Source organism: Hyperolius riggenbachi, chromosome 3, assembly GCF_040937935.1.
Source record: "Hyperolius riggenbachi isolate aHypRig1 chromosome 3, aHypRig1.pri, whole genome shotgun sequence".
Classification (NCBI taxonomy): domain Eukaryota; kingdom Metazoa; phylum Chordata; class Amphibia; order Anura; family Hyperoliidae; genus Hyperolius; species Hyperolius riggenbachi.
This window is the reverse complement of record NC_090648.1, coordinates 96,104,586-96,119,540: the sequence shown is the minus strand read 5'-3', so window position 1 is coordinate 96,119,540 and position 14,955 is coordinate 96,104,586. Positions and strand designations below refer to the sequence as shown.

General features: G+C 49.5%; 1 protein-coding gene across 1 annotated transcript in view; it reads right to left on the bottom strand.

The window, feature by feature from the left end:
• The window catches only part of LOC137561059 (fibroblast growth factor receptor 1-like), an 87,328-nt gene that overhangs the window by 49,515 nt on the left and 22,858 nt on the right, over positions 1–14,955 (bottom strand). The window contains exon 2 of the mRNA XM_068272286.1: positions 6,169–6,335. Within this exon, the coding sequence (XP_068128387.1) occupies positions 6,169–6,335 (167 nt within the window). The remainder of the gene's footprint in view (positions 1–6,168; positions 6,336–14,955) is intronic.

The window sequence follows — 14,955 nt, the reverse complement described above, 5'->3', positions numbered from 1 at the left end:
ATAGCCAGCTATAGGTGCCCCCAGTATAGGTCTTGCATTCCATCTCCCTGTAACAGCGCCCCCTGGGCTCTGTTACAGTGGACGGAATGCAAGAACAGGAAGAAGGAAGCAGTAAGTAGTACGATGGATCCCGGCGCTGTGAGTATGCATTTACCCCCGCCGCTGTCCATGGATCCTCTGCGTCTCCCCTGAAAACCAGTAAACTGTGATTGTGCATAGTATGATTACCATGCACCATCTAACCGTGGTATAACGCTATACTGGTATACTGCGGCAACCCTAGCTGTAACATAACAAAATGTGGAAAAAGTGATGTGCTGTGAATACATTCCAGATGCACTGTATATGAATTAAAAGGACAGGATTTTTCACATTTGTTAGTGTACTTCGAGACACTTCACAAAATTGAAACAATTGTCTTTGGTAGTTATAGGGGTGCTGCTAAGGTTTTTGTGGCCCCAAGCAGCACATATTTTGTGCTCCCCCGCCCCCCCCCCCCCCAAACCAAAGGTGTCTTCCCCCAGTATAGAGTTTGACATGTATGCTCTGGAGGATTTCCTTAGGTAAGTTTGTGTTTCTCATCCTGAGCTTTGGCTCAGGTTCTCTTTAATGGGAACCTAAACTGAGAGGGATATGGATGTTTCTTTTTAAACAATACCAGTTGCCTGGCAGTTAGTGTTGGGCGAACACCTGGATGTTCGGGTTCGGGCCGAACAGGCCGAACATGGGCCAGATGTTCGGCATGTTCGGCCCGAACGCCGAACTCAATGGAAGTCAATGGGACCCCCGAACATGCCCATTTTGGGGGCCCTATGGGGTCGCAAGGGGGGAGCATGCCCCGATCGCGGGGGGGGGGGGGCGGAAATTCCCCCCACCCCCTCCGCTAGCGCTCCCCCCTCTGCCCTCTTCCCCATAAAAAAAGTTTAAGGCAAGTTAAATAGTACTTGGTGGCTGGCACTGGCAGTGGAGTGAGGAGGAGGAGGAGTCCGAGTAGCAGAGTGACGCGTTGAGGCCGGGCAGTGGGCGGTTCAGCGGTAGTACCCTTGTGGTACTTCCGCCCTTTCTCTGACCTCACGTCCTCTACGTGATGACGCATACGAGGGTACGCGTGACGCGTACCCTCGTATGCAGAGGACGTGAGGTCAGAGAAAGGGCGGAAGTACCACAAGGGTACTACCGCTGAACCGCCCGCTGCCCGGCCTCAACGCGTCACTCTGCTACTCGGACTCCTCCTCCTCCTCACTCCACTGCCAGTGCCAGCCACCAAGTACTATTTAACTTGCCTTAAAGCGGGCAGAGGGGGGAGCGCTAGCGGAGGGGGTGGGGGGAATTTCCGACCCCCCCGCGATCGGGGCATGCCCCCCCTTATGCCTGCGACCCCATAGGGGGGCCGTATTGCGGCATGTTCGGGTGAACAGGGCCCTGTTCGGCCCTGTTCGGTGGCCATTCAGTAGTTCGGGGCGAACCCGAACTTAAAAGGCCGAACACCATCAGGTGTTCGGCCGAACTCGAACATCACCCGAACAGGGTGATGTTCTGCAGAACCCGAACAGTGGCGAACACTGTTCGCCCAACACTACTGGCAGTCCTGCTGATCTGTTTAGCTCCAGTAGTGGCTGAATCCCACACCTGAAACAATCATGCAGCTAATCCAGTCTGAGGCCCAGTGCACACCGAGCGGTTTTAGCAGCGATCCGCCAACCGCATCCGTCTGTGAAAACGCTTTGCTAAACAGGAAGCAGCGTGTGTGTGTATCAGCGTGTAGGCAGAGAGAGGAGACTGGCGGCGAGAGAGCAGCACTTAGAGCCAGCGAGGTGAGTAGTTTTCTATAGCGCTTCCCTCCGCATTACTCTGCACTCCGTCCGAGGGGGGATCGCATGGAGGGCGGCCCGGGGAGAGGGAGGGAGAGGTCGGGCTGCCCTCCCTGCGGCTGCGGCTCCCCCCTCCATCACAGAGCCCCCCTCCCAGCAGCGCCCCGGGCGGCGGCACGCCCCGCACGGCCGTAGAAACGGCCATGTATACAGTATTATACAATTATTTGGACCTGGGTCTCCCCCTTACATTAATGTGCCCCCCCACCCCAGTATGGTAGCCTGATGTGCCCCATTCCCTCAGTATACATATGATTAAGCCACTGAGAGATTTGGGCACAGGCTAAAGCCATAAAAATTCCTGGCCGTGTTAAATACTATTCCTTCTCCAGGTCGCCATGTATATTGGGGCTAGATGTAATTCGGCTTCCAGCTATTGCTGGCAGACGAATTACAGGTTTTTTATAGTAATTTGTGCTCCATCTTTTGATGGCGCCCAAATTACTTACTCAGCACTGCTATAGCTGTAATTCCTATTATGGCCCAAGGTGGCGCCAGCGGTGCCCAAATCTCCAATGCTTTTTTTTTTTTTTTTAACAGAGCTGCACTCCCTCACTCCCCCTGTATGGTAGCCAGGTATAGGTGCCTCCAGTATAGCTAGTTAGGTATAGGTGCCCACAGTATAAGTAGCCAGGAATAGGTGCCCTAGTTTAGGTAGCCAGTAATAGGTGCCCACAGTATAGGTAGCCAGTAATAGGTGCCCACAGTATAAGTAGCCAAGAATAGGTGCCCCAGTATAGGTAGCCAGTAATAGGTGCCCACAGTATAAGTAGCCAGGAATAGGTGCCCTAGTTTAGGTAGCCAAGAATAGGTTCCCCTAGGATAGTAGCCAGTAATAGGTTCCCCCAGGATAGGTAGCCAGTAATAGGTGCCCCCAGGATAGGTAGCCAGGAATAAGTGCCCCAGTACAGATAGCCAGGAATAGGTGCCCCAGTATAGGTAGCCAAGAATTGATACCCCTGTATGATAGCCAGCTATAGGTGCCCCCAGTATAGGTCTTGCATTCCATCTCCCTGTAACAGCGCCCCCTGGGCTCTGTTACAGTGGACGGAATGCAAGAACAGGAAGAAGGAAGCAGTAAGTAGTACGATGGATCCCGGCGCTGTGAGTATGCATTTACCCCCGCCGCTGTCCATGGATCCTCTGCGTCTCCCCTGAAAACCAGTAAACTGTGATTGTGCATAGTATGATTACCATGCACCATCTAACCGTGGTATAACGCTATACTGGTATACTGCGGCAACCCTAGCTGTAACATAACAAAATGTGGAAAAAGTGATGTGCTGTGAATACATTCCAGATGCACTGTATATGAATTAAAAGGACAGGATTTTTCACATTTGTTAGTGTACTTCGAGACACTTCACAAAATTGAAACAATTGTCTTTGGTAGTTATAGGGGTGCTGCTAAGGTTTTTGTGGCCCCAAGCAGCACATATTTTGTGCTCCCCCGCCCCCCCCCCCCCCCAAACCAAAGGTGTCTTCCCCCAGTATAGAGTTTGACATGTATGCTCTGGAGGATTTCCTTAGGTAAGTTTGTGTTTCTCATCCTGAGCTTTGGCTCAGGTTCTCTTTAATGGGAACCTAAACTGAGAGGGATATGGATGTTTCTTTTTAAACAATACCAGTTGCCTGGCAGTTAGTGTTGGGCGAACACCTGGATGTTCGGGTTCGGGCCGAACAGGCCGAACATGGGCCAGATGTTCGGCATGTTCGGCCCGAACGCCGAACTCAATGGAAGTCAATGGGACCCCCGAACATGCCCATTTTGGGGGCCCTATGGGGTCGCAAGGGGGGAGCATGCCCCGATCGCGGGGGGGGGGGGCGGAAATTCCCCCCACCCCCTCCGCTAGCGCTCCCCCCTCTGCCCTCTTCCCCATAAAAAAAGTTTAAGGCAAGTTAAATAGTACTTGGTGGCTGGCACTGGCAGTGGAGTGAGGAGGAGGAGGAGTCCGAGTAGCAGAGTGACGCGTTGAGGCCGGGCAGTGGGCGGTTCAGCGGTAGTACCCTTGTGGTACTTCCGCCCTTTCTCTGACCTCACGTCCTCTACGTGATGACGCATACGAGGGTACGCGTGACGCGTACCCTCGTATGCAGAGGACGTGAGGTCAGAGAAAGGGCGGAAGTACCACAAGGGTACTACCGCTGAACCGCCCGCTGCCCGGCCTCAACGCGTCACTCTGCTACTCGGACTCCTCCTCCTCCTCACTCCACTGCCAGTGCCAGCCACCAAGTACTATTTAACTTGCCTTAAAGCGGGCAGAGGGGGGAGCGCTAGCGGAGGGGGTGGGGGGAATTTCCGACCCCCCCGCGATCGGGGCATGCCCCCCCTTATGCCTGCGACCCCATAGGGGGGCCGTATTGCGGCATGTTCGGGTGAACAGGGCCCTGTTCGGCCCTGTTCGGTGGCCATTCAGTAGTTCGGGGCGAACCCGAACTTAAAAGGCCGAACACCATCAGGTGTTCGGCCGAACTCGAACATCACCCGAACAGGGTGATGTTCTGCAGAACCCGAACAGTGGCGAACACTGTTCGCCCAACACTACTGGCAGTCCTGCTGATCTGTTTAGCTCCAGTAGTGGCTGAATCCCACACCTGAAACAATCATGCAGCTAATCCAGTCTGAGGCCCAGTGCACACCGAGCGGTTTTAGCAGCGATCCGCCAACCGCATCCGTCTGTGAAAACGCTTGGCTAATGTTTCTCAATGGGATGGTGCACATCAGCGGTTTGAGGTTTTTAGCAAACCGCAAACGTGCTGCAGGAGGCAGAGAAGTTTCAGCCTCAATTTAAAGTATAGGAAAAACGCCCTAAAAACGGTACATCAGAGCGGTTTTCCAGGCGTTTTTGTTCCAGAGGCTGTTCAGTAACAGCTTTTACTGTAACAATATAGGACATCTGCTACACAAAAACGCTCCCAAAAACGCTAGGCATGTTTAGAAAACGTCTCTAAACATGCCTAGAATCGCTCTGAAATCTGCTCCAAAAAACGCTAGCGTTGAGGATCTGCTTGCGGTTTTGGTGTGCACTGGGCCTGACTTCAGTCAGAGCACCTGATCTGCATGCTTGTTCAGGGGCTGTGACTAAAAGTATTAGAGACACAGCAGCAGGAGAGGCGGGCAACTGGTATTATTTTAAAAGGAAAAATCCACATCCTTCTCAGCTTACCGTATATACTCGCATACAAGCCGAATTTTTGACCCCCAAAAAGGGGGTCAAAAGTTGGGGGGTCGGCTTGTATGCGAGTCTGGTGCTGGTGATGGTGGTCCGAGCCCCCCGCACTAACCCCCCCCCGCCCCCCCCGCGGCCGCCGCTACTGCTGCAATTACCTGCCCGGCGCCGCTTCTTCTATTCCCCTCCTGTCCGGCTCCGTAAATCACTGCAGCGCTCTTCACGGCGGCTGCAGTAGAGAGAGAGAGCGGTTCCCATAGCAACCGCCGCTACAGGAAGCCGCGCTCTTCGCTGCTTCCTGTCTGATCACAGCAGCCACCGTGAAGAGTGCTGCTGTCCTACGGAGCCAGAGAGGAGGGGAATAGAAGAAGCGGCGCCTGCTAAGGTCAAAGCAGCGGCGGCCGCAGGGGAGAGGGGAGGCGGGGGGGGGGGGGCACTGGGGCACTACCTAGCGATACTGGGGCACTATACTAGCGATACTGGGGCACTACCTAGCGATACTGGGGCACTATACTAGCTATACTGGGGCACTATACTAGCTATAATGGGCACTATACTAGCTACACTGGGCACTATACTAGCTATAATGGGCACTATACTAGCTATACTGGGGCACTATACTAGCTGCACTGGGCACTATACTAGCTGCACTGGGCACTATACTAGCTATAATGGGCACTATACTAGCTATAATGGGCACTATACTAGCTATAATGGGCACTATACTAGCTATAATGGGCACTATACTAGCTATACTGGGGCACTATACTAGCTATACTAGGGCACTATACTAGCTATACTGAGCACTATACTAGCTATACTGGGGCACTATACTAGCTATAATGGGCACTATACTAGCTATAATGGGCACTATACTAGCTATAATGGGCACTATACTAGCTATAATGGGCACTATACTAGCTATACTGGGCACTATACTAGCGATACTGGGACACACTAGGGGAATAAGGCGGCCAGCATTTCCTACCCCCGGCTTATATGGGGGTCAATCATTTTTTACTGGTTTGTTAAGTAAAAGTGGGGGGGTCGGCTTATATGCGGGTCGGCTTATATGCGAGTATATACGGTAGGTTCCCTTTAACGCAATAGGCTATATGACAGTCTACCTTATAGCCGCCAATGCGGTGCTCTGGTTTGAATTCTCGGCCATCCTTCAGCCAGCGTAGTGTGGGGGTAGGAATGCCGCCTGCCAGACACCTTAACTTCACAGTTTTAGCTTGTGGAACGAGGTGGACTTTGTTATCCAACTTTTCTGGGTTCAGCCAATATGGTCCTTTTAAGAAGAAGCAAAAACAACATTTCTCAGTTTTATAATTTACTCTGTTGTATTTGTACTATTTTATGTTATACATCATAGGGTTTGCATAAATTGCAAATCATTATATTCTGTTTTCTTTTTTTAAACATGTTATACAGGACCTAAACCTATTATTTAATCTCTCATCATGTAATACCCGGTTGAACCTTTATGCTAAGATTGTAAACTGCCAAATACATGGTTTCTTGTGTAACTACTGTTTTACATGTTTACCAAATAAAAAGACCCTGAGCAGCACGGGCGTAACAATAGGGGATGCAGCCCATGCGCCCGCGGGGGGGGGGGGGGGGGGGGGGGCTTTCCCCTCTATGCTCTCCTCCAGCTTCAATCGCTATACAAGTGCAGAGGACTGAGCGGTGCGGCGGGCAGCGGCAGGCAAACACACCTTCCGTGCGTTCCAGCATGGACACTTCTCGCTCTACTGACTGACGCGACTTCCTGTATAAAACATGTAAAAAAAATATGTTTTTAATTTCCTTTTTTCCCATTTAGTTGACTCTTGGGTTTTTGGTTTAGTTCCCACTAGACTGCTTATAAAAACTGGCATTTTGCATGGTAGAATAGGACTCACCAGATTGGGGACACTTTGGCGCAGTTGGTGAGCTTAAGCGCGTTAAAGCGTAACCAAGAGCCCCTGTCACTGTTTTCCTGTTGTGTGCTGCAGCCCCTCTGTAATTATATATTTCTTATGGAGTTTGGGGGCCTCCTGTGCTGCGTGCATACTTTGCATAGAATTGCATACAAATTTGGTTTGTGCTGCTTACCCCTCGGTATTATATATATATATGTTACGGCCAGAACCCGAAGTCTGCCCACTTCAGGTTCTGGCCGGTCAAATCTAGAGATGGCCGGCTGATGCGGCCAATGTGAGAAATACACTGTTCCTCCGGACTTTGGCCGGCCAGAATGCGTTCTGGCTAAGTGTGGCCGGCCAAGTCCCGAACTGCCGTTCACCTCTCCCTCTTCCGCCGCCGCTAGCCAGACCTCACATCAGGATGACCCGGACCGGAGAGGTAAAGAGAGGCAGAACAGCGCCGCACACGCGACCTCTAAGACGCATACACTTCCATGCTGAAGTAACGTCATTGCTCACTTCCGCATGTGAAGTGTATGGGTCAGGGCGGGTAGTGTGCGTGCTGCTCTGCTTTTCTCTCCGCCGCTCTGGTCGCCCTGATCTGGGGTCTGGAAATAGCGCAGGCTGCCCCCCCCCAGGCATGCAAAGCAGCCAGAAAAGCCCCCACAGCCATGGAAAACTACCCCAGCAAGGCACAGTGCCCAGCATTTACCCCCTAGCCATGCAAAACGGCCAGCAAATCCCTGCCCAGTCATGCAAAAACCCAGCAAATCCCCCCCCTCCCCCTTCAGCCATGCAAAGCGCCCAGCAAATCCCTCCCCCTAGCCATGCAAAGCAGCCAGAAAAGCCCCCACAGCCATGCAAAACTACCCCAGCAATGCACAGTGCCCAGCAAAGCCCCCCCCCCCCCCCTGGCCATGCAAAGGGCCCAGCATATCAAACCCCAGCCATGCAAAAACCCAGCAAATCTCCCCCCCCCCCCCCCCCCACAGCCATGGAAAGCGCCCAGCAAATCCCTCCCCCCAGCCATGCAAAGCGCCCAGCAAATCCCCCCCCCCCACCATGCAAAGCGTCCTACAAAGGCCCCCTCCCCTCAGCAAAGCCTCCCCCCCCTCCAGCCACGCATAGCACCCACCTGACTGCCACAGCAGAGCAGCTAATTTAAAAGCACAGGATGTTAACAATATGTCTGCTCCCAAGAAAGCAGGATGTAGACACACTGCAGATATATTTCAGGATTTGTATCAGCTGTAACTAACAAATAGAAAAAAGTTCCGAGTGCCATTCATGTTTCTGGACAGGACCCGGGATGTTCTGGGATTTTTGCATTTTGGCCGACTGACTTTGGCCGATTCTAGAACTGGCCAGCCAATGTCAGAAATTCCCAGCATTTTGGACTTTGGCCGACGTCAAATTGGCCAGTTCTAGAAACGGCCGGCCAATTCTAGAATTGGCAGATTTCTGGTTTTGGCTGTAACATATACATACATACATACATACATATACACACATATATATACATATACACACATATATGTATATACACATTTATATTTATATATATATATATATATATGTATATATATATATATATATATATATATATATATATATATATATATATATATATATATATATCCCAGAATCTAGCATATTACATAACTAGGCATTGATAGTTAAACATAACTAGGCAGAGTTGCCCTGCTTCTGTGCTGGCTTTCTGCTGGGTGAGCTGGCAGTTCCCACGGGCCTCCCACTGAGGCAGCACAAATCCAAGCATGCCTCCAAAGAAGAAACTCCCTACATGCCCCCATAAAAGCATCACAGCACCCAGTATGCCCACATAGAGGCACCACAGCACCCAGCATGCCCTCAAATGATGCACCACAGCTCCCAGAATGTCCGCCATTGAGGCACCACAGCTGACTCTGCCTGGGGGACATCCGAGGCACCCCAGAATAGATTCAGGGCATGCGCCACTGATCTTTGGGGTTAGCAGCGCTCCTTGCGGGCTAGGTTGGGCTGGAGGAAGCCCCAATCTCATTTTTTAATCACTGCTCAGGGTCCCTTTAAAAAAAAAATACAGTGTCCCAACTTTTTGGGAAACAGTTGTATGTATATTATTAGAGATGACATCCTCACGAAAATCTGACAGGAATCAGCTGATGCCGGAGTGGCGGGCGCATGTAATTAGGGCATGTAAGCAGAGCGAGTAATAAGGATACTTATGTTGCCAGGATCCACGCACTGCATGTACTTAGTTCCTGTTCCTGCGTTCCATCTTCTAGTAACAGTGCCCCCTAGGAGGCGGTGTTACTACGAGATGGAACACAGGAACAGGAATGAGGTACGTGAATCCCGGCACTGTAAGTATCCCCATTATTACCCGCTCTGCTTACATGCCCTAATTACGTGCGCCTGCTGCTGCGGCCCGCGGACCCCTCCCTGCCGATGCCCACCGGCACAGCCGCCGACTCCCCCATGCCCACACCCAAGACTGGCTTAAAAAAAATGATAATAAAATGATAATAAAAATAAAAAATATAAAATTATAATAAAATTAAAATACTGGCAGCTAGGCCGCCACCCCCCTGAAGTGCCGCTAGGGGCCAGTACCCAAAGTGCCTTGCAGTGCAGCAGATACTGGCCTGACTGAGCCAATGGTTCTTCTTCCTTTGATGCTGCAGGATTGTTCTTGGATAAGTTTCTTGTTAAAACCACACAAAAAATAGATTGGTGGTGAGCCAACAGATAGCATGCTGATTCTTTTAGCTATAGTGAAACTCTTGCTGCACAATAACCCTCATCCTCTCATCTCTAACGGACCACAATTCTTTTCAAAACTTAAGTGAAAGTTAATTTATTTTACTTTATACAGCACAGTAATTGGTATTACCGTATATCCTTGACTAGAAATTTAGGTCTGTTTCCCTATATAAAAGTATAGGGGGTACACTTCTTCACTAGTCAGACCAAAATTCTCTTTTCATAGCCCGAGATTGGGGACGGGGCGATTGTTGGGAAACCTCTTTCACTCCCTATTGCACTATAGTGCCCACCACGCTTTAAGGTAGAGAAAGGGATATGGAATCTGGCATATTTATTTCTTTTTAAAACAATACTAGTTGCCTGGCTAGCCTGTTGATCCTCTGCCTCTAAAGCTGGCCATACACTAGGCCGATTCCCGCCAGATCGACAGCAGATTCGATCACTGGGATCGAATCTGCTGTCACATCGTTCCCGCAACACGCCGAATTTCGATCCATTTCGTCCAATCCCGTGGATCGCTCCGTGCGGAAAATTACCGTCGATCGCCCGTGGGTAGGGAGCGCGTCGATAGCGGCGTTTGAGTACCCGACGATCGACGCAATAGAGCCCGCATACATTACCTGCTCCGCCGGCACGACTGCCCCCGGTCACTGCTGCTCCGTCTCCGCGCTGGTCTGGTCTCCAGGTCCGGCATGCTTCACTTCTTCTAGCCCGGCAGGAAGTTTAAACAGTAGAGGGCGCTCTACTGTTTAAACTTCCTGCCGGGCAGGAAGAAGTAAAGCATGCCGGACCTGGAGACCAGAGCGGAGATGGAGCAGCGGTGACCGGGGCAGTCGCGCCGGCGGAGCAGGCAATGTATGCGGCGGGGATGGAGGAGAGCAGCGGCAGCAGGAGCACCACCACCACAACAGATTGTGAACGGTTTCAGGCTGAAATCGGTTCACAATCTGTTTGCAGTAAAGGTGGCCATACGATCCCTCTCTGATCAGATTCGATCAGAGAGGGATCTATCTGTTGGTCGAATCTGATGGCAAATCGACCAGTGTATGGCTACCTTAATACTTTTAGGCATGGACAAGCAAGCAGCAGATCAGGTGATTCTGACACTATTGTCAAATCTGACAAGATTAGCTGCATGCTTGTTTCTGGTGTGAATTGATGCAGACACTACTGCAGCCAACCAGATCAACAGGAGGCCAGGCAACTGGTATTGTTTAAAAGGAAATATGGCAGCCTCCATATCCTTCTCACTTCAGTTGTCCAGTTAACCTTTCGGTTCTATGCTACTAATGTTCTATTTACCATTAGTATTACCATTACCACTACTGTCGGGAGAACGCCCGCCCAGCGGGAGGGTCTGACGGACCCGTCGTTCTCTATAGTAGTGCGTGTGTACACACCTTTACATAGTTACATACTGTAGTTATTTGGGTTGAAAAAAGACATATGTCCATCGAGTTCAACCAGAGAACAAAGTACAACACCAGCCAACTTCCTCACATATCCCTGTTGATCCAGAGGAAAGCGAAAAACCCTTACAAGGCATGGTCCAATTACCCCCAGAAGGAAAACATTCCTTCCCGACTCCAGATGGCAATCAGATAAAATCACTGGATCAACATCACTGGGCATTACCTAGTAATTGTAGCCATGGATGTCTTTCAATGCAAGGAAAGCATCTAAGCCTCCTTTAAATGCAGGTATAGAATTTGCCATAACTACTTCCTGTGGCAATGCATTCCACATCTTAACCACTTCGCATCCAGACCTTGTTTTCCCCTTATTGACCAGAGCAGTTTTGACACTTTAGCGGTGTCCCTTTTTAATCAGCAATAACTTCATCTGTACTCGTGCCACTTAAATTATCTATATATCGTTTTTTTCAAGACAAACTAAGCTTTCATTGGGGGTATTTGGTACAAAGTAAAATGTTCCTCTCTATGCATTTTAATGGGAAAAAGTGGGAACATTTTTAAAAAATGCATTGTTTCTCAATTTTGACCAATTCCTGTTTGGAAATAAAAAGTGCGATTGACATAAAAACTGTTCCGCCAGTTAAAGTCGCCCCAGTATAGATATCCAGATGTGTCCCCAGTATCACCGCCTCCCCCAGTATAGTCAGATGTGTCCCCAATATCAGCCCCCCTAGCATAGCCACATGTGTCCCCTGCGTTTGACAGCCCCAGAATAGATTGACAGATGCACCCCCAGGAATAGTGCCCCTCTTTATAGCCATATGTGTCCCCGGATCAGGATTAACCCCATTATGGCCAAATGTACCCCCAGGATTAGTGCTGCCCCCCCCCCCCATTATAGCCAAATGTGCCCCCAGTATATGATAACTGCCCCCCCAGTTGCCCAGATGCACCAAATTAGTAAACCCCCCCTCCCCTTAGTCAATTAGATGCCCCCAACAAATATCTAAACCCCCCCTTTTATTTATGCTACCCCTCCACCCCCCAGGATCGATAGCCAGATGCCCCCCCTCCCCCATGAGGCAGCCCCCTCTGTGCAGAAATCCTAAAAAAAAATCATCCAGCAAGCAGCCTCACTCACCTACCTCGTTCCTGCGACGATCCTGAAGCCTGATCCTCTGTTCTCCGCTCTGCAGTCAGCCACATATTGCCGGTAACCCGGGTCCCGGCTTGATGACGTCATCAAGCCAGGACCCGGGTTTCCGGCAATATGCGGCTGAATGCAGAGCGGTGATCGGAGGATCAGACTTCAGGATTGTCGCAGGAACGAGGTAGGTGAGTGAGGCTGCTTGCTGGATGATTTTTTTAACTCTTTGTGCGCCGAGGGGGACAGATGAAGGATCGCTGCAGTTCACTACTGCAGCGATCATTCATGGGAGGGGGGTGGACTAATTGGCCAAAAGGGAACATGTTCCCTTCCAGCAATTAGTATTGCAGCTGACAGTGCCGGAGGGTGCGCTCTGAAGCGCACCCGACCGTGCACAGCAGGGCTGCAGCCAGGTCAGTATATCTATGTCGCTGTGGCTTGGAGAATGCCACAGCTGACGTAGATATACTGTAGCGGTGGGGAAAGTGGTTAATCACTCTTACTGTAAAGAACCCTTTCCTAAATAAATGGCTAAAACGTTTTTCCTCCATGCGCAGATCATGTCCTCTAGTCCTTTGAGAAGGCCTAGGGACAAAAAGCTCATCCGCCAAGCTTTTATATTGCCCTTTGATGTATTTATACATGTTAACCACTTGAGGACCGTGGGCTTTACCCCCCTTAAGGACCAGGCACTTTTTTTTTCCATTCAGACCACTGCAGCCTTCACGGTTTATTGCTCGCTCATACAACCTACCACCTAAATGAATTTTGGCTCCTTTTCTTGTCACTAATAAAGCTTTCTTTTGGTGCTATTTGATTGCTGCTGCGATTTTTACTTTTTATTATATTCATAAAAAAAGACATGCATTTTGTCAAAAAAATGATTTTTTTAACTTTCTGTGCTGACATTTTTCAAATAAAGTAAAATTTCTGTATACATGCAGCGCAAAAAATGTGGACAAACATGTTTTTGATAAAAAAAAAAACAAAAAAACATTCAGCCTATATTTATTGGTTTGGGTAAAAGTTATAGCGTTTACAAACTATGGTGCAAAAAGTGAATTTTCCCATTTTCCAGCATCTCTGACTGACTGTTCTGACCACCTGACATGTTTCATGAGGGGCTAGAATTCCAGGATAGTATAAATACCCCCCAAATGACCCCATTTTGGAAAGAAGACATCCCAAAGTATTCACTGAGAGGCATAGTGAGTTCATAGAAGATATTATTTTTTGTCACAATTAAGCGGAAAATGACACTTTGTGACAAAAAAAAAGTTTCCATTTCTTCTAACTTGCGACAAAAAAAAAAATGAAATCTGCCACGGACTCACTATGCTCCTCTCTGAATACCTTGAAGTGTCTACTTTCCAAAATGGGGTCATTTGTGGGGTGTGTTTACTGTCCTGACATTTTGGGGGGTGCTAAATTGTAAGCACCCCTGTAAAGCCTAAAGGTGCTCATTGGACTTTGGGCCCCTTAGCGTACTTACGGTGTAAAAAAGTGCCACACATGTGGTACCGCCGTACTCAGGAAAAGTAGTATAATGTGTTTTGGGGTGTATTTTAACACATACTCATGCTGGGTGGGAGAAATATCTCTGTAAATGACAATTTACAGAGAGATTTCTCCCACCCAGCATGGGTATGTGTAAAAATACACCCCAAAACACATTATACTACTTTTCCTGAGTACGGCGGTACCACATGTGTGACACTTTTTTGCAGCCTAGGTGCACTAAGGGGCCCAACGTCCTATTCACAGGTCATTTTGAGGCATTTGTTTTCTAGACTACTCCTCGCGGTTTAGGGCCCCTAAAATGCCAGGGCAGTATAGGAACCCCACAAGTGACTCCATTTTAGAAAGAAGACCCCCCAAGGTATTCCGTTAGGTGTATGGCGAGTTCATAGAAGATTTTATTTTTTGTCACAAGTTAGTGAAAAATGACACTTTGTGAAAAAAAACAATAAAAATCAATTTCCGCTAACTTGACTAAAAATGAAATCTTCAATGAACTTGACATACACCTAACAGAATACATTGGGGTGTCTTTTTTCTAAAATGGGGTCACTTTGTGGGGTTCCTATACCGCCCTGGCATTTTACGGGGCCAAAACCGTGTGTAGTCTGGAAACCAAATGTCTCAAAATGACTGTTCAGTGGTATAAGCATCTGCAAATTTTGATGACAGGTGGTCTATGAGGGGGCGAATTTTGTGGAACCGGTCATAAGCAGGGTGGCCTTTTAGAGGACAGGTTGTATTGGGCCTGATCTGATGGATAGGAGTGCTAGGGGGGTGACAGGAGGTGATTGATGGGTGTCTCAGGGGGTGGTTAGAGGGGAAAATAGATGCAATCAATGCACTGGGGAGGTGATCGGAAGGGGGTCTGAGGGGGATCTGAGGGTTTGGCCGAGTGATCAGGAGCCCACACGGGGAAAATTAGGGCCTGATCTGATGGGTAGGTGTGCTAGGGGGTGACAGGAGGTGATTGATGGGTGTCTCAAGGTGTGATTAGAGGAGGGAATAGATGCAAGCAATGCACTGGCGAGGTGATCAGGGCTGGGGTCTGAGGGCGTTCTGAGGGTGTGGGCGGGTGATTGAGTGCCCTAGGGGCAGATAGGTGTCTAATCTGATAGGTAGCAGTGACAGGGGGTGATTGATGGGTAATTA